The sequence below is a fragment of the Petromyzon marinus genome, chromosome 4, assembly GCF_048934315.1.
Source record: "Petromyzon marinus isolate PM22_M1 ecotype Great Lakes invasive population chromosome 4, UKy_Petmar_22M1.pri1.0, whole genome shotgun sequence".
Lineage (NCBI taxonomy): Eukaryota > Metazoa > Chordata > Hyperoartia > Petromyzontiformes > Petromyzontidae > Petromyzon > Petromyzon marinus.
The window spans coordinates 21,878,653-21,904,273 of NC_133670.1; the positions used below are offsets into that span (position 1 = coordinate 21,878,653).

At 43.2% G+C, this 25,621-nt stretch overlaps 1 protein-coding gene across 2 annotated transcripts in view; it reads right to left on the minus strand.

Moving 5' to 3' along the window:
- The window catches only part of LOC116938332 (aryl hydrocarbon receptor-like), a 107,158-nt gene that overhangs the window by 27,266 nt on the left and 54,271 nt on the right, over positions 1 to 25,621 (minus strand). For both annotated transcript variants that reach the window (XM_032945452.2, XM_032945445.2), the window contains exon 3: positions 16,290 to 16,375. In XM_032945452.2, the coding sequence (XP_032801343.1) occupies positions 16,290 to 16,375 (86 nt within the window). The remainder of the gene's footprint in view (positions 1 to 16,289; positions 16,376 to 25,621) is intronic.

Consider the following 25,621-nt stretch of genomic DNA (forward strand, 5'->3'; position numbering starts at 1 on the left):
AAGAGGAATGCTGCCTATGACCCCAAGAATACCATCCCCACCGTCAAACATGGAGGTGGAAACATTATGGTTTGGGGGTGTTTTTCTGCTAAGGGGACAGGACAACTTCACCCCATCAAAGGGATGATGGACGGGGCCATGTACCGTCAAATCTTGGGTGAGAACCTCTTTCCCTCAGCCAGGGCATTGAAAATGGGTCGTGGATGAGTATTCCAGCGTGACAATGACCCAAAACACACGGCCAAGGCAACAAAGGAGTGGCTCAAGAAGAAGCATATTAAGGTCCTGGAGTGGCCTAGCCAGTCTCCAGACCTTAATCCCATAGAAAATCTGTGGAGGGAGCTGAAGGTTCGAGTTGCCAAATGTCAGCCTCGAAATCTTAATGACTTGGAGAAGATCTGCTAAGAGGAGAGGGACAAAATCCCTCCTGAGATGTATGCAAACCTGGTGGCCAACTACAAGAAATGTCTGACCTCTGTGATTGCCAACAAGGGTTTTGCCACCAAGTACTAAGTCATGTTTTGCAGAGGGGTCAAATACTTATTTCCTTCATTAAAATGCAAATCAATTCATAACATTTTTTACATGCATTTTTCTGGATTTTGTTGTTGTTATTCTGTCTCTCACTGTTCAAATAAACCTACCATTAAAATTATAGACTGATCATTTCTTTGTCAGTGGGCAAACGTACAAAATCAGCAGGGGATCAAATACTTTTTTCCCTCACTGTACATCTCTCTCGGAAACATTTTAGTCAGATAAAGAATTACTGAGTGTGGAGCTATACCCCTATGACGCAGCATTTCTATATAGTGATGCAGCGTAGATGTCTGATGATGTTTTTTTCGGGTTGTATAACATGTTGTTCAGAATGATGTCCAACGTTTTGCTCCACGCGCTGGGATCTGCTCCAGGAGCTGAATTCAGGGGCTGACTTTCGCACCTCCGATAGGCACGGTTGGCTACGTACGGTGCAAAAGAAGTTCAAGATACATACATACAGTTCCTGAAGAAGCTCCCAGTATGTGACATCGTGCCAAAAAACACACGGTACAACCCAAAAACATTGGACCCCTCCACAGCACAACCAAAATACCAATCCACTAAGTTTTAATATAATTCTTGATTTTATTTATATATACGAAATGCTGGAAGATACCAACTTAACTCCCCACCCCTCGTCTCCTGTCTTTTTCTTTGCCAAAAATATAGCGCTTAAATAGAGCGTTAAAAATGGCCGCAAACCCATAGACTTTAGAAACCACCAAAAAGAAGCAGCTGCTAATTCAACTGTAATAATTTTCCACTTCCTAAACAAAATAGCAGCTGCTGGGTCTGCGAAGTATTGGCGAGGCTCTTTGGAAAGTTCAGTCCACGTCATCGGTCACTTTATTTGACAAGCATCGCAACAAGTATTCCTCCAACTACAGTATATGCCATGAACGAAAGGCTCTTAATGATGTACGACCTACAAAGATATTTTTTTAACCTCCAAATGAAAATAAGCTTATTCATAAAAAAAACTAGGACATACAGTGAGGGAAAAAAAGTATTTGATCCCCTGCTGATTTTGTACGTTTGCCCACTGACAAATAAATGATCAGTCTATAATTTTAATGGTAGGTTCATTTGAACAGTGAGAGACAGAATAACAAAAAAATCCAGAAAAACGCATGTCAAAATGTTATGAATTGATTTGCATTTTAATGAAGGAAATAAGTATTTGACCCCTCTGCAAAACATGACTTAGTACTTGGTGGCAAAACCCTTGTTGGCAATCACAGAGGTCAGACGTTTCTTATAGTTGGCCACCAGGATTGCACACATCTCAGGACGGATTTTGTCCCACTCCTCTTTGCAGATCTTCTCCAAGTCATTCAGGTTTCGAGGCTGACGTTTGACAACTCGAAAATTCAGCTCCCTCCACACATTTTCTATGGGATTAAGGTCTGGAGACTGGCTAGGCCACTCCAGGACCTTTATGTGCTTCTTCTTGAGCCACTCCTTTGTTGCCTTGGCCATGTGTTTTGGGTCATTGTCATGCTGGAATACCCATCCACGATCCATTTTCAATGCCCTGGCTGAGGGAAGGAGGTTCTCACCCAAGATTTGACGGTACATGGCCCTGTCCATTGTCCCTTTGATGCGGTGAAGTTGGCCTGTCCCCTTAGCAGAAAACACCCCCAAAGCATAATGTTTCCACCTCCATGTTTGACGGTGGGGATGGTGTTCTTGGGGTCATAGGCAGCATTCCTCCTCCTCCAAACACGGCGAGTTGAGTTGATGCCAAAGACCTCCATTTTGGTCTCATCTGACCATAACACTTTCACCCAGTTGTCCTCTGAATCATTCAGATGTTCATTGGCAAACTTCAGACGGGCATGTAAATGTGCTTTCTTAAGCAGGGGGACCTTGCGGGCGCTGCAGTATTTCAGTCCTTCACGGCGTAGTGTGTTACCAATTGTTTTCTTGGTGACTATGGTCCAGCTGCCTTGAGATCATTGACAAGATCCTCCCGTGTAGTTCTGGGCTGATTCCTCACCGTTCTCATGATCATTGCAACTCCACGAGGTGAGATCTTGCATGGAGCCCCAGGCCGAGGGGGATTGACAGTCATTTTGTGTTTCTTCCATTTGCGACTAATCGCACCAACTGTTGTCACCTTCTCACCAAGCTGCTCGGCAATGGTCTTGTAGCCCATTCCAGCCTTGTGTAGGTCTACAATCTTGTCCCTGACATCCTTGGAGAGCTCTTTGGTCTTGGCCATGGTGTAGAGTTTGGAATCTGATTGATTGATTGCTTCTGTGGACAGGTGTCTTTTATACAGGTAACAAGCTGAGATTAGGAGCACTCCCTTTAAGAGTGTGCTCCTAATCTCAGCTCGTTACCTGTATAAAAGACACCTGGGAGCCAGAAATCTTTCCGATTGAGAGTGGGTCAAATACTTATTTCCCTCATTAAAATACAAATCAATTTATAACATTTTTGACATGCCTTTTTCTGGATTTTTTTGTTGTTATTCTGTCTCTCACTGTTCAAATAAACCTACCATTAAAATTATAGACTGATCATTTCTTTGTCAGTGGGCAAACGTACAAAATCAGCAGGGAATCAAATACTTTTTTCCCTCACTGCATATTATATCTAGACGGGCATGGTTTTATTGAACTTGCATGCTCGTAATGAATAGAATGACGCAGTATTCCACATGAGCAAACACCTCTCAACCCCCCCATTTCCCCCTTCTCACAAAATACACAACAGCAGCCTACACCGTAACATCACACAGAAATAATCGTCGCTGACAGCCATACAGAAAATAATAGAGGTTTTTTTTGGGTTAGATCGCGTTATATATATAAATGTGTTGTTAAAACCCGCCACCACCCGACACAGCCAACTAGTAAGGGTTGTCACGTAAACAGAACGTGGCCAATTCGTCACTCGTACAGCACACCGGTGTGTTGGAGAGCCAAGCCACAACATTTACAATCTCAGTACGACGTTTCGCCAGTAATTATAACTAGCTTCATCAGGCGACAGCCAGATTTGTGGAGAAGTCCACCTGTTTAATTCTTTATATACTTGGTAAACAGCCATACAGTACAAACTTTGGTTTGAAGCTTTCGTGACTGCAGGAATTACGCTTTGGTTCTTTCGGTAAAGTCACGTAGAAAGAAAATAAATGTAATAATAAAGTACGACGTTTCGATTGCAACACAAGCAACCGTCATCAGGTAGAACTAAATTTGAGAGAGAGACAAAAACACAGACACGGAGACACACAGACAGACACACAAGCAGAGAGAGAGACAACACAGGGACAGACAGAGAAAGACACACAACATAGACACACAGAGACCCAATGCCTCTGTGTTTTGAGTGTTTTGACTCATGTGTGCACGTGTCTACCTGCGCACCCATCCAGCCAGCACCCTCTCATGGTTGCAAAATAGGGTTGTTAAAATTTTAGGGTTTTTTTTTCAATACTGATAACCCCACAATCCAGAGGTGCGTTGTAGCAGTGGTTTGATCCGTTCTCCCGCCGCAGCCGTTGAAACAAGGGAAAGCTTCTTAAATCCCCTCCGCCTCTGTCCACAAAGCAGCGTAATTATTACCCCACAGTTAATCACTTGGCAAGTCACATGCGGTGGACTAAAGTTTGGGTACTCGCTCCTCTTCTAATATGTCCAGCCAGTGTGGGAGAGATTCCCTTTAGAGCTCACTCTAGTGGACGATGCCCGATCCACAAATACGAAGGAGACATCACGGCGGTTACACTCCGCTGCAACCTAGACACGGTTATCGTGGCTTGACCACCTGGATGTGAAATTTGTCGCCGTGGCTCTGCCATCTAAAATCAGCCATACGAGGTGGGGCAGCCTTCTGCCAGCAGCAGCAGCAGCGTGGAGCAAGCATTAGCGGGGCTGCACCTTCGCCTCCGTGCCTCTTCGCCCTTCATTAAGAAACGAAGGCATGGCCGCGGGGAAGCGACTTGGCTTCTGCATGCGAAGGTCATCGGTGTGGGAGGGCCGCTGCCGTTGGGTCACTCAAGAGTCGCACGCGCCGCGCCGTTTGCGCGCTCGCGCGTGCCAATTGGTGAGTTCACTCCGAACATTCCACCACTTCCTGACTTTTCGCACTGGTAAGTCTAATAATACGAAGAGTCACCAGTCAACGCAGTCAACGGTGGCTGTTTCACGACCGGATTACGTAATAATTGTAATAGAAAAAGGACGATCAATGTTATTTTAAATTTCGCATGGGGAGTGTAAGAGCGTTGGGAATTACTGACTGGGGAGAGGGGATCTAAGTGAGGTGTGGGGGGCACGGGGGGGGGCAACGCCCCTCCCAAGCTGGACACTTTTATTAATTTATTTTCATTAGTTTACAATTAAGATTAAACTTGTATTAATTATAGGCACCTGCGATTCCTCATGTGAGAGACAAAGCGAATCCCTGCCCCCCCCCAAATATAGAGGTTAAACTCCACCTATGTGGGGTGGTTGAGAATTAAGAGAGGGGTGGAGGGTCATAACAGATTCCTATGAGGGTGTCAGGGACGTCTGAGGGTGTTAATCATGGAGGTTTCCGAGAGGCTGGGGCCGGAGCTGCAGTGAGGAAGTTGGTGATGTTTGTCGCTAATTGTTCATGGGATTCGCAAATAAAATGACGTGTCCAAGAGCCTGATATGATCTTTGCTCTGCTGCACAAACACACTCAACAAAATCGCTACCCACTTAGAGGGAGAGCTGCAATGTTGATACGTATCACCTTGCCATCTCAATGGTCATATAAAACCAATGACCAGCCCTAGGTTAATCCACTGTTTGATAAAGGCCTCCCCCCACGCTGTTGTCGGTCATGGAGGTTGTTTGACCAGACTTCACAATGCTAGTCAGTGTGGGTTGGTGAAGGGGGAGGAACCAGGACCGACTCACATATAATTCACCTCGGACATTAGAGTTGCTAGGAATCGAACTCTAGATATGAATGCTGCTCACTGGTTATGTAAATATGAATTTACATGCGTAAATGCACTATTCTAAATATGTATTGGACCATTTGCTCAGAGATGGGCCATTTGCTCTGAAGGAGAGTACTACATATGCACAATTGATTTAGTGGGTGATATATGACCGCAGTACATGAGTAGGAAGGCAAACATAACTTCAAGCTAGGTTACAAACTGTCACACTTCAGGCCATGAAAATGAACCGGTTTTTTTACTAATCAGCCACCTCCACATGGTTTCTGTAATGCTCTTTTCATCACTTGGTAATTGTAGCCTCATGCAGCCCTACATTTATATAGGGCAGAGTAATGTGCAATGGCATTCAAGTTTAGTTCGTTGAGCCAGGTGACAACTCAAAGGGCATCTGTGAAAAAGAGCCTTAAAGCTCATCGGATTTCTCCAGTATAAATAAATATTCTGATTCCGATATGCAAGGGTGACCAGGGGCATTAGTCTGTAAGTGGAGGGCGAAGACTGCTATTTAAAATCCCAATTGGACAATTTGCAGGAAATGTATCAAATTTGGACTCTTGACGCCGCACACACAGTGGCCTCCTCTTGCGACCGACGTCATGGGAATCTTTGACGTCCACTGTGTGTCAGACGGCACGTGGCAATCATCTGCAACGTGCAGCGTACGCGCGCCACCACTCCTGCGCCTTGTCGGTCACTGGCATTGCCTGGGGAAGCCAACGCAGGATACATGCACAGTAACACCTTGTAGCCAATTGCCCCGGGTGCAATGTTACCGATAGACCGCCAACAAAAGGCACAATCTCATCGGAGCATGGCAGCCAAATCACGATTTGCAGTCAGTGGGAACGGAAAGCGGTTATTTTTACAGGAGTGCTGCTGAGTGGCAGCAGGGAACATTAGGCAACTTTGGGGGTTTTGTCTAAACGCTGATCCGGCCAACACAAAGGCAAACACTTTGTGTTTTGATAACATTACTCCTTCGGCAAAAAAAAAAAAGTTCTTACAGTTCTACCAAGCCAGACCCTGATAAGTCACGCAATTGCTCGTTTAGCTTACATAATTAATTTTGGGCTTCGCTTAACTGCTGAAGTAAGGCTTTCCCTACAGACGTTAAATCTAAACAGATGATAAAGTTAAAAGGGGCTACAACTCTACCAAATATGCACTGCTCAGCTAAGTTGATTATGGTCGAGTTTCACGTGCTGATTTTAGGGCAGTTGTGGACTTAAAACATCAAATTCGCATTAATAAACAGACGGCAAAAAAACCCTTGAAAAAATATCTACAGATTCCCTTGGCTTGGAAAAACGCAGCTCTTTTGATTTTATCGACTTACAAATGTGAAACAGATTAGTTTCAGATCACTGTGTATAAACCATGCTGTGATGAAAAATGATTTCATATAAATATGTGCACATGGTGGGCTTTTGTTAATGTTGCCACCGACACTACAACAGTTACAGTGTAATATTTATATAGCTGTCTCACTGTAATCGATGAAAGTGGCAAAAACAACTTATGGTTTCATAACCGATCGGAAACCTAATATTCTGGAGGTGCATTTCAATGAACTTTGATATTTACATGTGTAGTGACTTGCTGGGACTCGGAGACGATGTAGAGACGACACCGTTTATTAACCCTTAAACCCCCGTTACAGCTTAGCACCCGAAGAGGTAACGGCCTCTCTACCCGCTGCTCTCAGGGGGGGTATTCCCCAGCTAAACTTCGCCTGCTCCCTAGCTATACCTCGGCCCTCGTCTAAGGGAGGCTAGCTGACCTGGCCCAGCCAAGGCGCAGGTCTCGACCACCAGCCACACGGACCCGGCCCTTAGAAGGACGTCGGGCTCCGAGGCTCTGGGGTCGCACCACTGGCTTGCTCTGCCCGGCCCTTACAAGGGCAGCGGGTCAGAGGAGTCCCAGGGTGTCAAGCCAGCTGGACTTCGATCTCCAACTGGTTCTTCTGGCTTCGGCTTGTTGAAGATCCCCTCTCTCTCGGGTCCCCGTCTATTATCTAATTCCCTACCGAGGGGCGGGGTTCTGTGGGATCCCAGTACACCCCTCAGCCCCCACCCGTTGGGAGGGGCACGGGGGATCCAAACATCCCCCAGCCCCCTCCCGCCCGGGAGGCGCCGGCTAGGGATATGACGATCGCCCCGTACGTCTCAATAGCACCGTTACACACGGTTCAATACGACGTGTTCCAGTTTTCGTAATTTTGTTACCCTTTCATCCAGAATTATTCATGCTCCCTCTAGATACATTATCCATTATCATCGGTGCAAACGTCCTTTAGCTTCGAGACTTCCTTCGTATGACGGATGCAGAATTCGTGAAGTTTCTTAACCCATGAAAATTAGTTTCCAAGTATGAGGGTCACCAGAGCCTGTGTAGCCGGTATGGGCTTAATGTAATGAATGACACGTATAATAATTATCAGTGGAGTTAATGATGACCATGAATTGGACCCATAGACTCATGTGACTGCATAGTAGGCCACGGCCATCAGTAGAGTAATCAATTGAGGGTACAGGACATCAAATTCAGATTCGGATGGACGATGTACGGGGATTGAGCAAGTGAGGTGCTTGCGTAACGTGGGGTCGATTGGTGTGCATCTGGTCATAATAACAGATTCACGAATGCTTGAAATAAAAAGTTGCAGTTCCACAACCCTCTCGGTGGTGGAGTCGCTCAAGAGGAGGGCAGAACACAACGCAGAGTATCCACTCGTCGCCTCTGAACTCGTCTATTACTGTTGTCTTCATTAACCGGCCTGTCCCCTCATTACAATCACGGGCGGAGAGGTACAGGGCGAGCCAGTTACACCTGCAAAATGATTAAAGTTTCCGCACTTTACCGAAGCACAAAATTTAATTAAATCCCCGCATGAAGACATGAAAAATACCATCGCCGTCCACATCACGAAGGCCAAAGTGTGAAAATGTTCTGGCCGATGCTAACCACCTGAAATGGGTTAAATTCCATGGGAAGAAGAGGCTCTTTTCAGCTTGCTTCTACAGGTCATAAGTTCATCAGAAAAATTGAATTTGATCTGCTGTGCTTAGAGTTGTTATAGATGCTCGGCAATTCCTGATGGAGTAGGGATTTCATTGTTTCAGGCATCGTTATGTTTTCAGACTGTTGGGATGTACACATGATCTTTTTGGAACTCACCCAAAGGATCCGATTTGCCGAGGTAAAACAATGAGGAACAAATTAAACATTTTCTATTACAAAAACATTCAATGGAGGGCTTTTCGTTATTTTGTTTACAAAACAGCAATGGTAAATTCATTTCATTATCAGATCAGAAATGATATAATTAGTATTGGATGTGTTCAATGGGGTCTGAAATGTAAAACGCATGTCTATTCATCCATGGAAACAACCCTTCAACAACTTACATATGCAGTACCCTGATGAAGCTGACACTTTGTTTACCATTCCCTTGTTAATAGTGAACATTTGACAAGTTGTATTCATTGGATCATTGGTTATGGATGAACATGTGCAATTTAAATGCGTTATTCATTGAAAAAACTGTACGATTAGGCATAAATGTACTTAAAATAATTTAAATTTTATAATGTAATGGCTTTTCATTAACACGTGCAACCAACGGACTCAATGTTGCCTGTGCATGTGAACACATTCATGAGATAAGTTTAACAGGATGATGTCACTGCATTTCTCTTTTGTTTTAAAAACAAGACGTACAAGAATGGTTCAGACATTCAACATCCTGTTTTTTGGATGCTCTGTAGCCAATGACAAACATACACCACTGTAATGTGTTTTGCTGTTTTATTTATTAACCGCACATCAGAAATGTTATCTGTATTAAAATTAAACACAAATGTCGAAAATTAATATACAGCAGGATCGTTAGAGAGACGGGGATGGCTTTGGGAGGCCTTCGTCCAGCGGTGGATTGATGATCAGAATCAGAATCTTTATTTATCCTGGAGAAATCCAATAAGCTATGAAGCTCTTTTATCACAGATCGCTGATGATAACGACGATCATGAACAAGTGGAAAACAAGCATCATTCAAAAATTAGGCTTCTGGGTATGTTAAATAATAACGTCATAGAAGTAAAGGGTTTTTTTAAGATCGAGAAACCATGTGCTAAGTCGCAAGCACATGTAACCTGCTGACCCACCCATGCTGGACATCTGTGGAAAAAGAGCTTTACAGCTCATCGGATTCGTCGTGCAGTCTAACTCAAGATTCTGATTGTGACGTGGTCGTCCATGGCCGCTTGTGCGAGTGCACGTGGGGGTGCGCCGCCTCCATTTTGACCCCTCCACAATAGCAGGCCACGTGGCCATGACGGCAGACACTGGCACTCGTCACACGAACGCGCGCAGACAGCCGTGGGTGGGGGGTTTAGTTCAGGTGCAGCTCGGCCACAACACAGTACTCAACAGCACAGTGGCGGACGCCGCAGAGGAATACATTGGCATTCATCATAAAATAATTATGTTTTTCTTTTAAATTAGCATATTTCTGGCACGCATCCCATTTTATTTATTTATTTAGTTTTTTTTTTACAAGGAAGCGCATGGGAGAATGACCAATGCGCACTTCCAAAAAGCACAGAGTAGCACACATGCACGGTATTATAACATGATGCATTATCGCTAAGTCTCAAAAGAGATTTTAAAGTGAGATTCTGCAATTGCTGCCAACGTTTTGCTTTGCGATTTGAGAATTTTTCTCTGAGGTCATGTGTTACAAATTGCGTTGACAACATTATTTTTGCTCCAGAAGCAGCACGAGATACTGCCCTGCGCCACAGCTAGTACTACTGCATGCACATCTGTAACATTTAATGATGTATGTTTGTCCTTTTTTTACCAAAGCATGTCCGTTGCTGTTGCATGACGATGAGGAATAACCCTAAGCAAGGACAGCCATAAATGCACAGTTTAGCATGTGCCACTACCCCCCACTTACCATGGCAAATTCAATTACCAGACAGTGCCAGATTGTATGTATGTCAACTTCCATCGCACCGTATATAGTCAACCGTGATATATAATCGTAGGCGCGGGGGAAGGACAACAAACTAAACACCAAAAAGCAGTTATAAAGAAATTAGTTTTCAATCTAGATTTAAAAGTGCATAGCTCCAGTGGCTTCCTAATATCGGAAGGAAGAGCATTCCAGACGGTCGCAGAAGCGCATCTGAGCAATGCAGTGACCATTTTTGTTCAATGGTGAGCCAAATGCCACTGCGAAATTTAAATAATGTTAATAGATAAATGTTAATAGATAAATGTGCAACCATGCCATTTCTTGCTCATGCCACTGCTGGTGGAAGGCCTCAACTATAGGGAGTGCTAGAGAGCCCTTACAGATATATTAATACTACTCTATTCACAACATGTGTGGTATCGATCTGAACTAAATAAATCCAAATGCAAGCATGGGAAATAGTTAAAACTGCATCCCATCAGTCGTCAACCGAAAGTGCACTTCACATTCTCTTCTCATGATGAATGGTAAAGGTCAGTGCTGTAGAGAGCTCAGTCCACTGCATCTCCAAGTCCTTCGCCTTCATAATGGAGTGCGAAAAAGAAACTCACTGGCCAGTGGGATTTAGATATATTCTAGCCATATCTGTCCAATTAGGGGCAGGCACCGTCGTGTAAAGGTGACCACAATGGGTTCCTGGAGGTCACCGGTTCAATCTCCCGGCGTGGCAGTTGCCGCATCGGGCAGGTTCCTCTCTCCACCTCTGTCTACCTAGCAGTATAAATGGATACACAACAGTTACTTGAACATACGGGTCACGAGGAATGTGGGTAAAATGTGGGAACTTCCCTCTTCATTCAAGATGTCTGGCCCGCTTTAGAAGAGTCGGCCAAAATACTGTTTAAATGTGCCTCTCGAGAGGGTCTCTCTAGTGGGGTCCACTATTTGCCAGCAGTGGCATAAGCAGGGAATTTCAGGGCTGCCCCTTTACCTCTGTATACTTTTCAGCATTAATCAACTGGTAACCAGCTATAGGATGTCTATCCCAAAGGGCTTCCGTGACTATTCCACAACGTGTTTTGTTCTTCAGAAGAACTAATTATGTGTTGTCCTACAATGATTTACTAAAAAAGTATCATCATTACTGTATATATGGAAAGTATTCATGCCACCATATACTGTAGTACATATTTGATATCTGATTGAGTTTTTTTCCCCCTTTGATCTCCATAAACGAATTAATGTGTGTTATTTAAGGTAGATCTGCCAGACCCTATCATTATTAATCATCAGCCATGATCGATCTACTGCTGGATGAAGATCTCCATAAGCTGTCACTGCCTTTCAAACCCTATCATACCTTTTTCCCTTTTTATGCCACAAACAATGCTACTTTGTCACAGACCACTCCAATAAATAACATCTACAATAAAAGTGCATGTCACGTCTCACTACAAACAGTGCCTCGTGGAAAATGGTGGTGCATTATTATGACACTTCCTAACGTCCACGTACACAAGTAAGTGATTCACACCAGGGGGCCGATGGCTCAGCGATATCAGAGATTCGGTTATGAGATTAGAACTAAGCAGAAAGCTCCTAATACATACTGTACATCCAGTTCACCGGTAGTTTAGCCGATAGATGGGGCAGGGTAAGCTGGCAAAACAAACACTTGCCCGATGCAGAACCTCAGACTGTTCCCACTAAAAAAAAACATCTGTCAGGGACTTCACCGTTCATCGTCCTTCACATATTTTGCATCCATCCGTTAAAGTTGTACTTCAACAGTGATTACATGCGGTACACAGTGGCAATATGCGAAGGTCATAAAATGTATGGCCAATACTGGGCAATCAGAAGCTTACGTAAGAAGTCATATACGTATCGGTTATCACTATACTGTGAGTGTTTATCAGTAAAATAGCATACGATCCAGAAACACAGACTCGCTGTTCCTAAAACAAAACGCAAGTGAGTCTATGAATGTGAACATGTGTCTTCAATAAATATTTATGACGTGAATCCATTTATTCAAGTGTGAAGTGTTGTGACGTTATAGCAACATTTTCGGAAGCCTTCTTGATCCGTTGCTAGATTCGAGAACCATATCTCAAAAGCGTACATTTTCATCTTGCTAGCAGTATAGCAGCATTCATTTGCATGGAAAAAAATATACTTCTCACCAGACAAAACTTTCGTACATTCAAGGTGCCATGAACAACGGCTGAGTTATTCATTGATTTCCTTTGAGTTAATTTTCATAGATTTTTGTTTTTATAATAACTGTTGTCAGCAACTCTGATGTGGATAGCGTTCTCTCCATTTATGTTCATACCTTGAGTTATCGAATACAATTTTCAGAAAACATCCTCCAACGTTACTGAGAATGCTCACCTGAGTGAGAGTGTGCATGCTTTACCACTACCACTACTTTCGTTAAACTTTGTGTGGAACTGTCATTACATATATAATTCAGATAACAAATTTGATAAGGTTCTTATAGTGTAACATCTGTACATCAAATACAAAATAAATGTACAAGTCAAGTTTGTAATGGGGAACTAGAGTAATATATTTAACATTATGAGACCTCCTTTGCCAGAAACAAGATATAGGAATAGGTTTTACTCTTTTAACTGGCACAAAAACTGACACCTTTATTCAAGGCATCATGTTTAATGTTAATGCTCACCCCGAGCCCTCAATACTCTGATAGTGCGCTGTTTTTGAGTTGTACGCCTTTTGGCGTCTTCTGGTCCAACACCAATGGAGACTAGGCTCTAAGAAAAGCTGTCTCGGGTGTGGACCAATCAAATTCTAGGACAGTGCATATTATTATCAGAGTTGTCTTTTTTTGTTTGCATTTTGACTGCTTGTGTTGTGGTCATTGCAAACATGATGCCTTGAATAAAGGTGTCAGTTTTTGTGCCAGTTAAAAGGGTAAAACCTATTCCTATAGAGTAATATAGTTAATTTTTCATCCTGATAATATAATCAATTGATAAACTAAAAAATGTTCAGTATACCAAGCTATTAAATTTCCAATATTTAAACACATTCCAAGTTTCATGCATTGCTGTATTTATATAAAACAAGATGGAACCAGTCATAATATTTATGAATGCTCAGAATTACAGAATGCTGAACTTGAGAAACTATCTTGGAGTAAACTCAACTGACTCGTCAGTGGCACTGCAATGAGCAAAGACAGTGATCACATTAAAGCTATACAACAACTATAAACAGTTTTTATTTTTATTTTACCATGTAAGGCCCACTGAGCTATATAACTCTTTTTCAGAAGCCACCTGGCCACAAATGATAGCCGATGAAATGGCTTGTCATGTGGAAAGTTACATAACAACCAAATACTCTAATAAAGAAATATCCATTTGCTTCCATGACGTCAAAACTAATTATCTAGATGATGAACTTAACCTCTATAGAGCTGAAGCCCAAAGCATCCACTCATTCTCCAATACAACAGCCATCATGTGCCACTAAGTGGCAAGTGATATCACCGCGGCATGTTGCCATGGCCAAGCTCGGTGCACTTTCAAGGCACGGCGGAGTGGTAAACGTTCTCTGTTAAGGAGTCCCACAACAAGCCTCATATGATATGCATTAGCACACATACATTACACACTCAAACAGAGTCCACAGCGGCTTACTCGATGTTGAGAAACTTGACAGCGAGTGGCTCGGAGAGGGATGGTTCTTATCCATAACCCGACAACCCATTGAAGTTATTTCCCCCCATGTGCATAGGCAAGTGGTGTGCTGTCCTGTGGCTGTCATAGCAGAGCTTCAGGCCTTGGGCGATTTAAATACTGTAGCCGCATAATCGAATTCCCCATTTGTTCATTACAGAACACTTGTCAGAGTAGATCACGTCAATGAAGGGCCAGCCTTCCATGGACAGTGCGCAAGGCGTGATGAAGGGACACACACATTTGCCAGCAAAGGATATTTATTTTGCTTGCTCTGGGAGACCTAAGCAAGTAACACGCAGACTTTTGGGGCCCAATTCATCAAGTGTTGTTTGGTTGAATACCAATGTTACCAAGAAAATCCGCAACAGCGATTCTGACTGATTCCTGCAGCAGTTTTATGGCATGCCCTTTCTGTGAAGAATCAGTGGAATCCCTTTCCACACAAAAAAAACCCAAAGCCAATCAGTAGCTGGGGGAGTGCCGATGGGAATCAGGGTCGTGGTGCTGACATCAATATCTTGCCCTATCGACGGACAGAGCAAACCACTCAGGCCTCGTCCAAATCACAAAGACAAAGATCCCCAGTCTAGCCTTAATAGACTTTCGGATTAAGTGCTATTAGCGAGTAACACTTATGAAGGCCGGCACGGCAGACGAGGCAGTGGGTGACCAGCAATACGCCCGACCGCCTATGTCTCCCTAGTGGCGATGTTTATACATTACGAAAGGTACTCATTTGAGGCTCAGTCAACCTAGGAGAGGCCCAGTTCAGATAATCGTCACTTTCAGGTAAAAAAAAACACACACAAAAACAATGTAACTGGTGTTGGCCAAACATCTCAATGCTACCTGCAAATAAATCCGTTGGGATGACAATACACATCGCAACATCACTCCCTGCTGTGAAAACTCAGCAGTACCCGCCTGAAATAGGAGTCTTCAGCCTCAGTGAGGGTTTCTTGGGTAAACAAGCATAACAATAATTATACGGTTTTACCACGTGTTATTTGGCATGACGTCCAAAGTTTTGCTCTTGCAGAAGCTACCCGTACACTTTTTTATGGTTGTTTTTTAACATTTCATTTCATCTGAAAAAAAACCCTTGAGATAGAACATCTTGTTAACAAGAGTGACCAGGCTGTCAATTGATAGACACATAGCGAACAGGTAATGCGATACTCTTTGGTTCTATTCGGTAAAGTCACGTAGGTAAAAAATAAAACAACAAAAATCACGACGTTTCGGCCACAACACAAGCGGCCTTCATCAGGTGAAGGGACCAAACTGTCTCGAGGACAGCGCTGGAGTGAAACACAGCCACGCTCAGACTCCAGCGCTGTCCTCGAGACAGCCTGGTCCCTTCACCTGATGAAGGCCGCTTGTGTTGTGGCCGAAACGTCGTGATTTTTGTTGTTTTATTTTTTACCTACGTGACTTTACCGAATAGAACCAAAGAGTATGGATCCTTGCAGTCACGAAAGCTTTAAATCTAGAAAGGTAATGCGATGCATGAAAATATATTGAATCTATCACTTACAGAGTAAGTGGAACCGAGTTCATGAAAAAGCTCCCAGCACGTGGAGCGAAACGTCGGACACCATACCGAACAACACGCTCGGTGCAACCCGAAAACACATCGGAGAGGTATGCTGCACAACCGTGAAAATTTATGCAGAGAGATCCCATTGAGGCACAGGATTATAGCGCTACTTAAAAACAATGTTAGCGATGATGATGATGAAGACGATTATAGTGATGATGATGATGTACAACATCATTCAATTTAAACTATGAACTATTTATTTTACCAGGTAAGGCCCACTGAGCTATATTGCGGTTTTTCAGAAGCGACCTGTCCACAAACGATAGCTCAACGAAGCAGCTTATCACGTGGAAATTTATAGCAACCTAATACTCGAAACGCGTGATGTTGATTCTAAATGTGGAGGAAAAAACCGGCGGACCGGGAGGAAAATCCACGCGACCACAGACAGAAAATGCAAACTCCAAATATACAGCAGGCGTCAGGGTCGGGATCGAAGCCACGACCTCCTGTGTACCAGGCAAAGTAGTTATTATCTCGCCGCTGTGTTCCCACCTGTAAAAGGAGTTCACCCTCGGGTAGGACCATGTCGCTTGTCCCTGAGGCATCCTTGATCCGGTCACCACTGTTGCTTTTCAGGGCTAATTTAAGAGAGAGAGAGAAACATCGCCACAACAAGAAGTGATTCAGCACAACAAAAAGCATAATTTAAACTGACGTTAAAAAAATTGCCCAGAAAAATATTGACGAGCAGCATTTCCCTTCACAAGTAAATTGACAAACCCGTGCAGAACGTCTCATATGCAAGAAAAGGGAAAGCAGCCAACCTTTAAGTGGACGGGAACTCAATGTCAACATATGACCAGGACTCCCTTGCAAAAAGTCGATATTGAACTGGAATGGCTACTCGCTGGGAGTTTATTTTTTATTGCACCAAGTGTGCAACGTTCCCCTCCACTTGCTGGAAGTATAACCCGAAAAAGCACGGGAGAGTTTATTGTTCTTTCGTTTAGCAAATATGTTGTCTTACCTTACATACACACTAGATCTATGAACGTTATTTATAACCAGAATAGAGCTCACTATTAGAAAGACAATCTCTTCACTAGGTAGATTTTTAAATCGTGCATTCTGCATTTACCTTTCAATGCCACAAACAAAACTGTTTAAATTATCCTAGAAATCTATTATTATGAATATTAAACTAAATAATCACTTTCACGTCACACAGAAGAGATGCAGCGGTACATTTTAGAATGTTGTGTTACGTTACATGCTTTTTTGATATTTGTTCACGTATGTATTTATTTGCTAATTATAAAGAGGGAATGGGACTTAAATGCAATGAACTCACTAAACTAATGGCAAGGTAAAATACCACATTTCAGTTGCATTTATTAGATATAGCCCTGTGAGCCATGCGGCTCTTGACTCGGGTGCAACCGCAACAAAAACATGAACAAAGAACATCTTAAAGTGACTACACGCAACAGAAAAATCCAGGAAAAAAACAGCAAAAGTCTTAAAGAAAATTGTGTCAATGTGCAATGCATTGGGTTCAAGCGGTGAAGGGGTAAAGAGTACACGATGTCTCCGATTCGCCACAGTGGCGAGATGTTATCTCCCTCGCCCGGTATGCAGGAGGTCGTGGGTTTTATCCAGAACCTGACGCCTGTATATTTGGAGTTTGCATGTTCTCCCCATGGTCGCATGGATTTTGCTCCGAGTCCTCTGGTTTTTCCCTCCATGTTTAGAATCAACGTCCGTTTAGAGTATTTGGCTACTATACATTTACACACGATGAGCCACTTCGTTGAGCTATATTTGTTGTGGCCAGGTCGCTTCTGAAAAAGAGCTATACAGCTCAGTCGTAGTTTAATAGGCTGACCTAATGTGATCGGCCATCACTAGTTTGAGCTGAAGAAATACGATCTGTCTATTAGCTATTGCTCTTCCCTGTGCACAGCGTCGTGGTTGCTATGAAATGCCGCACATTTGGCAGAAAGCTTTTGAACTGTCCGCGTCTTTTGAGGGCCAGCATGCCTGGACAGTGTTAGTCACAATGTCCCATCTGTTTACCCGCAATGTGAACTAATGCCCTTACAGTCCCTCAGCCAAAAAAAAGCAATCAGCCAACACCCTCAGGTTATATTTACCACAGTATTTAATTACGAGGAACACCTGTCATAAATCATTAGAACAATTAATGCAATGTGGAAATTTATCAAATTACTAGAAATGCATTCCAGGTCAATATCAACCGTGCATGAATGCTAAACAGAGATAGGCTCATCCAGGTTACTAATCAACTTCGACAAGGTCGCATAAAATTGCTGCAGCCTCAGCCAAAAGGGAGAGCATGGCGACAAGCATGCATACCTTTGCATATGTCGTGGGTTCAACTGAATCGCAGACGTGCACTTGGGGGCAACACATTTAACTCCAACACAAAGGGGTAACTTCCCCGAACAGAATAACAAGCTATGGTGGTGACCACCAGGCTAACTACACTAATCACAACGTAACTGGCTACTTCGGACCGGGACCCACGGCTCTGCTCCAGGTCCACGTGTTGGAGACTCGGTAGAGCGTAGACGAAGGTTTCTTCAGGATGAACAACAACAACGCCGGCCCCTCTGGGGGACCCGGCTTATATTCTCTGCGGCAGGGCCGGCTCCGCCCTTGGCCACGGCCACCTTCCAGAATCCTCGAGCAGGATCTGGACCCCGACCACGTGACCACCCCTAGCCCCCACTTGGGGCCACTTTGTAGACTGAACCGGTCACGTGTCCTCTCGGGTCAACCAGAGTGCCATGGCCTTTAGTAACTTCATTCCTACGGCCGGCACTCCCACACCCTGTCCTGTAGGGGCTGGCACTGCACGCCAAGCGTGGTGTCATCCAGCGCTATCAATCAGCGCTCACCGCGCCCCTCTAGGGCCAGTACTACACCCACACCACTGTGGTGTCCGCGATGTCGTTACACCGCACGCCGTGCCTCTCGAGGGCCGGCACTACACAGTGACATCCCGCGATGTCACTACGCATGCATCTGTATCCACGCCTGTGTCTTTGTGCTCGTGTAGGGGAGCGACAGTGCAACGGTCAGCCCGAGTACGACCACTGGACACCACAAACAAATATATTAATGAAGTGTTCAATCAGGAAATTTAACAGCGCTTTGTCTTTGTCCACATGAGAATGCAGATGTGTGCTTATTTACATGTAGAGTGTTTTTCGCTCACGCTGTTGCACGTGAATAAGGACTTACATTTTGACTTAAAACTAATAAAATAAAATATTTTTTTTTAATAAAAACCAAAAACTCACGTCTCCACCTGATGACGACCGCTTGTGTTGCGATCGAAACGTCGTGAGTTTTTGGTTATTATATTTTTTTTCATTAATTTCTATCTACGTGACTTTACCGAAAGAACCAAAGAATATGAATAAGGACTATTATTGTCATTTTAATAGCCCACACATACATCTAAAGACACTGCAAGTTCCCAACGTACCTGGCTGACTGCAGCTTTATATATTCCCAGTGGTTACGAGAAGACAAAAATCAGCCATTACAGTGCCCTTGTAGACAACACGATCGAGTCTGAATCGGAATATGGCACACCTGTCAATCCATTATCAGTGCCCTACCTTATTACAGACCAATTCAGACCTTATTGGTCACCCCGTGCCCTTATAAATATCAACGTTCATACTACAAAGTACCATCACATGGGAGAATCACGCACAAATAGACAAAAACATGTTTTGCCCGTATTAAAACGGCCGTACGCCGTATGGACCTGAAAACTCAATTTCCCTGTACAAGAATAGAGGTAAATCATATGGGTTGACAGATATGGTATGGAATGGCCTTACGTGTTGCCTACACTTACGGCTATGTAATGGTTACACATATGCGTCTTTGTTTATGCAAGCGCAGCATGGAGCTGATCGTTGTTACTCATCGCAAATAAAAAAAACGCGTTTCTGACGGTAATCTGATCATCATATTTAATCTGCGGCACGTTGGACCAAAAAACAGAGCTCACGCTCAAATGTTGGAATTGTATCCCACTTAACGGAAAACCTCAGTTTTTTTTTTCCGCTGGACACATCTGTCATAACTTGCTCTCGTTGCTCAGGTAAATCATGAATAGAAATGGCAATCTTAAATTTTCCATTCACAAAAATGGTCCATTGTTTTCAAGGGCATAATGCTTATCGGTGTTATATGCATGCAGCCAATGTATAATTATAATCCTTCCGTTTTCTCGAAGTAGGCAAACAAATGCTGAAACATTCATGAGTTGTCTACAAAGCAGCACAGCAAGGTATCTTAAAATAAGTAAATATAATTAGATAGGAATAGTTTATATATGTTATGGTTACTGCTTTGCCACGGTAAGTTGATAATGGATGATTTAGTCTCTTTGGAGAGTATGAAAAGTGAGATGATATACAACATTCAGCAGATAAATATGTTATAAACCCTACATGTGTTTACAATTGTTTTCCTGTACATGTCTGCACATTGTTGAAGGCAATGTAATTGTTCATCTGGCTTTTGGAAATTATTCTTTAGGCATCTGAGACCAATTGTCAAGGGTGTGAAATGCGAACATTTGAATGATGCTACAAGGCACGTTGCACAGAATGTACGAGTGCATAGGTCATATATACAGCACTCTCTATACTGGACATCTGTGATGAAGAGCTTCACAGCTCATAGGATCCCTCCAGTCTAAATAAACATTCTGATTCGATACCAATTCATGCAGTTGGCATAGAGGTTATACGTTTTAGGTATACAAATGGACACAACTTCAGAGTATGTATACATAGGGATATTATTGAAAGCAGTCTGGGATTAAAATATATATTTCAAAATAACTTTGAAGCCACAATCGTCCACTGTTATCAAAGACATTGTGTACCGTTATATGAATGCATCTTATGTATAATTATAGTACTCCTATTTCAAAAAAACAAGGCTAACAAACGCGAAAACATTGATACATTGTATAAATGATTACTGTATAAGTTATACATTTAATATGTTTGTATACGTGCCAACGATCCATCTTGAGTTTAACCAGACTGGATGTTGTGGGATCCTTTAAAGATCTAGACAGTCTCATCAGTAAGCTCTTCTGGAAAGTGACGGTGCATTGGCTGGGTCATGTAGCCCGCATACCAAGCAACTGCATGCCCAAGCAGTTTCTGTTTGGCCGGAGAGAAGGGGCAAAATGGACACGGCTTGGGCTAGAGAAGAAAAAAGGCCTGATGTGGTACAAGAGGATGTAAAGCTGAATGGACTTGCGAATGACCGGTTCCAGCAGTGTCAAGATTGGTCTCTGTGGAGGAGGCTCGTGAAGGACGCTGCTACTGGGCAGTTGGAGGCAGCCGCCCTCCAACAACAGCGGAGGGCATGTGAGCGACGCTCAAAAGGAGCAGAGGTCGGGCAGCAAAAACTCATAAAACATGGGCCTGTATTGTGACCTCCTGTCAGCGAGCCTTCGACACTCCACATGGCCTCAAGGTGCACCTAGCCTTGAGGCCGTTGTGATCGCCCACCACTTATTGGTAAATGGTGTTTGTCCTTGTTGTTGCAATTAACACCTTGGGCACCTTTGCAAACAACGGAGTTCCATCTCAAGATATTTTCCAGGTGAACTATTCTAACAAATAACCTGAGCACAGTTGGCTAAATATGGTGCGAAAGAAGTTCAACGTATATTTATACATACAAAGCCATGCAGTTAAAATAATGCATTGCCTAAAGAACACAAGTAATTATTTCATGCATGTGTGGTATAGCCTCGTGACAATGACCGATATATGCTGTGATAGGATGCTCACGCATGCTTAGCACTGCTAGCGCACTTACACTGCACTGCTGGCTCTTTTATGATTTAAATATGCGGCATCTTTCCATGTTGTGGTTTCAAATGGACTTTTTGTGCACATGTGTAGTGACGTATATTGGGTCACTACGGCGTTTAGCGCCAGCTATTGACAGAATAGTGCAACTGTGCGTCTTAGAGCCTCTCTCTGGCACCAGAGTATAGCATGGCATGAGAGAGGGCGCTAGGGGGCATGGTTCTGGTGACATTCAGGAAGAGGGCAGTTGAGGACATGACATTCTAGGTGAACCCTAGAGGGCACGTGACCAGAACAAGATAAGGGGGCCCAAAGGTGGCGAGAAGGACACATGATGTATAGCCCAGAACCTTCTCGTAGGATCTAGAAGGGGGTGTGGCCGAGGGCGGAGCCAGGCCACGCTCAGGGGCATAAAAGGGAGGTCCCGAGAGCTGATCGAGGCTACATCTCTTCGATCCTCGGTCCTCGGTCTTCGGTCTTTACCAAGGCCGTAATTATAATATATATTGGGGGGGACACATCCCCGCCAATATTCAAATATGCTCAAAATGTCCCCTTCAATATATTGCTATAAAATAGATTTCTGTTTATACGATTGTGGTTATGGTTGTACTTTATTAATCCCTAATCTCTACCATTACATACAATGAAACAAAAGGTAAAAAGAAAAACAGAGCAATGTAATACAATACACTATTAGACATTGTAAAAAAAAAATCCATCCTATGTGTTAGTGAATTTTTTGTATATATTAGGCAGGAAATTCGATTTCAATTTTAGATTTGTTTCTGGGGGGGGAGGACCCCCAGACCCCCTGGAAGATTTGGTCCCCCCCAATGTTGACTTCATGGCTACGGCCTTGGTCTTTACGCTTGGCATCGTGGGTCAGGCAGTGTGTTACTGACTGACCCGGTTGCTGTATGTAGTTATCCCGTTGTGGTCTAGTTAACCTGTGTACGTTTATGCAGTTACCCTGTTGGGGTGTGAGAATAAACGTGTTGTCTCCAAATTCAAATATATGTCTCCGTGGAACGAAAAGATAACTATGTCCAGACCACTGCACCTTCAGTCAAATATATACATTACTGGAAAAATGAATTTCAAAGTTATGGCAGCGCTGAAGTATAATTAATCGACTACATAAAGTATATAAGGCTAATTTTATAACATAAAGTCAAAAGCATATGATATTCTCCTATGAGAAACTAAAATATGTTTAAAGTACATTGCTGAAATAAATTTAATGATACATATTTCCTACATTTCAGTTCAAGAAAATTTTACGTCAATATACAAACATACATGATGATTATTTTTACAGCCATTTATATGAAGTGAATTACTAATTTTTTAAACATATACTTAAAATAAAGGGTAAAGTTAGATGGCATTTGCAATATATTTTGGCCAGAATATTAAATATTAATTTCATGTATATTGAGAATATTTTGCAATTATAAACGTATTGTCTATATATTTTAATAATAATAAAAAATAACAGAAAACTACAACGTTTCCATCGCAACGCAAGCGGTCGTCTTCAGGAAAAAGACGACCGTTTTCTGTTATTTTTTATTATTATTTTCTTTGAACCTATCTACGTGACTTTACCGAAAGACCCAAGAATATAAATTTCTGCAGTCACGAAAGCTTTAAGTCAAGATTCACTAAGTCTCATCAGCGAGTAATGTGGCCTGCTGAGCGATTGCTTCACCTGGTAACCTTGTGTCATCACTCTGAGGTCAATAAAATGTATACCACATTAAATCGGATCTGTGGGAAAAAAAATATACACCCTTCATTATATCAATTCTGATCCCTTTAAAAATGTGTCTGAATTCACCCGGCAAAAAAATGTCAGCTGCATCACATGTACCATATTTAGTACAAGCACGCATATGGAAACAAGGCTCATGCTGTACGAATGTGAAGGTGCAATGGCTTTGTCATCACTGTGGCACTAGCTGGATAGAATAAATGTTCCATAATACACGAGAGTGAGTGCCAACTAACATGTGTGGTTGAATTATAAACATTATGGTATTCATTGCAGCTGGTGTGGGGTAACACTATTATAATTCAGACAGCTAAAGTGTTTTGACTGATTCTTAGCGTGACTGAGGCATCATGTGAAGGAGGCATATGTTACAAGGGTGAAAATGCAGCTTATGTGCTGAATACAATTCGTTTTGAAATTAAACCAAAAACACATTATCCCTTTTTTGCAGGATGAAGAAGTTGTGAGCAGCAGTTTAGACCACATGGTAAAGCATGATCTTAACAATTTAGTCTGTTAGGTTTACGCACAGTGCAGTAATTTCACATTTCAGACCACAGGCACTGACCTCCTTTCCTCGTCTTCCATTTCAAAAGTGCAGGTGCAAGTCAATGTCAATTGAATTTCTGCCATGTGAGACACAGATGTTCTGCATAGACCTAACAGACGAGAGACCCAGGTACGATACGAAGGTTTAAACAGAATAATGCAAACAGCTTTTGTCACTTTGTCCCAGTGAAACTCTTTTCATGAAGCGGCTGCTTCCACAAAATACATGCCCGGAATAGGAATTCATCACAATTCGGCTGTCTTTTCATTGCTACCGCCGATACCTTTCCACCTTTATCATTCACATCACAGCTCGAACCGAAATGAACCCCGTACAATTATGGATGTGCAGTGGCTAAATAGTGCCCGCTAAACACAGACTTATTTTAACACTGTTATGATTACAGCACAGTGACTTGTCAAAACACAATGTGAAACACCAAACTATATCATGCATTTCAGAAATTGCAAGTGGGGGTGGCGGCTGCACCGCCAACTAAAACGACACGTGTCCCACCATCAACTCACGTGCATAAGCAATGTGGCACCACCCATATGCTGGCTGTGCGCATGCGCCCACACGTGCACCCACACATGGACCCACACAGGCACCCACACATGAACCCACACATGCACCTACACATGAACCCATACATGCACTCACACATACACCCACACGTGCTTGCATACATGCACCCACACATGGAACGAAGAGGACAAGAGCCAGGGAGAAGAAGCCTGGGACCTCGCCCTCCACACCGCGTCCTCCCCAGCGGTGTTGGCTGATCCCCCGCAGGGGGCAAGGACGAGGGTGGAGGTGTGAGAGAAGACTGACAGGCTAGAGGAGTATTAAGTGACAGGCTAGCAAAGTATTAAGTGACAGGCTAGCGGAGTATTAAGTGACAGGCTAGCGGAGTATAGAGTGACAGGCTAGCGAAGTATTAAGTGACAGGCTAGCGGAGTATAGAGTGACAGGCTAGCGAAGTATTAAGTGACAGGCTAGCGGAGTATAGAGTGACAGGCGAGCAGAGTCTAGAGAGAGGGAGTTCGGAGCAAGGGTGTGTTGTGTTAGTGTGAGGAGCATCCATAAGGGATGCGAAGTAATAAAGTGACAAGAGGAGAAAAGTTAAAAGTGTCTGTCTGAATACACCACTACACATGCACCCACACATGCTATACACATGAACCCACACATGCACCTACACGTACTTGCATACATGCACTCACACGTGCACTCACACGTGCACACACACGTGCTCCCGACACATCAGTCACAGAGTCATATTTATGGATGTAAGTTGGACCAAGGAGGGTCTGTCTGCCCATATCGGCACCATCTGAAAGGCAGGGCCTACTTGGCCAGTATGCAACCATCACATACTGTATACAACCACAGCCTGTCAAAGAATGGAATTCCACACACACTTTCATCTAATGGGACATTCAAAAGGAAACTCTCACAAAGTAAAATGAACAGCATCAGGTTTTCCAGCCAGAAACATCAGCGACTGCCTCTTTATTTTGGGAGCTTGCTTTAACTGTAAAAAATGCCTTTTAACTCATCCCAGGTCTACACATTCACGTGTTGCTGCCATGACTCGTAAACTAGAAAAAGATAATAAAACAGAACGAAGTATAGCTGAGGCAGCAGAAATCACAGCTGCAGAGCACCACCT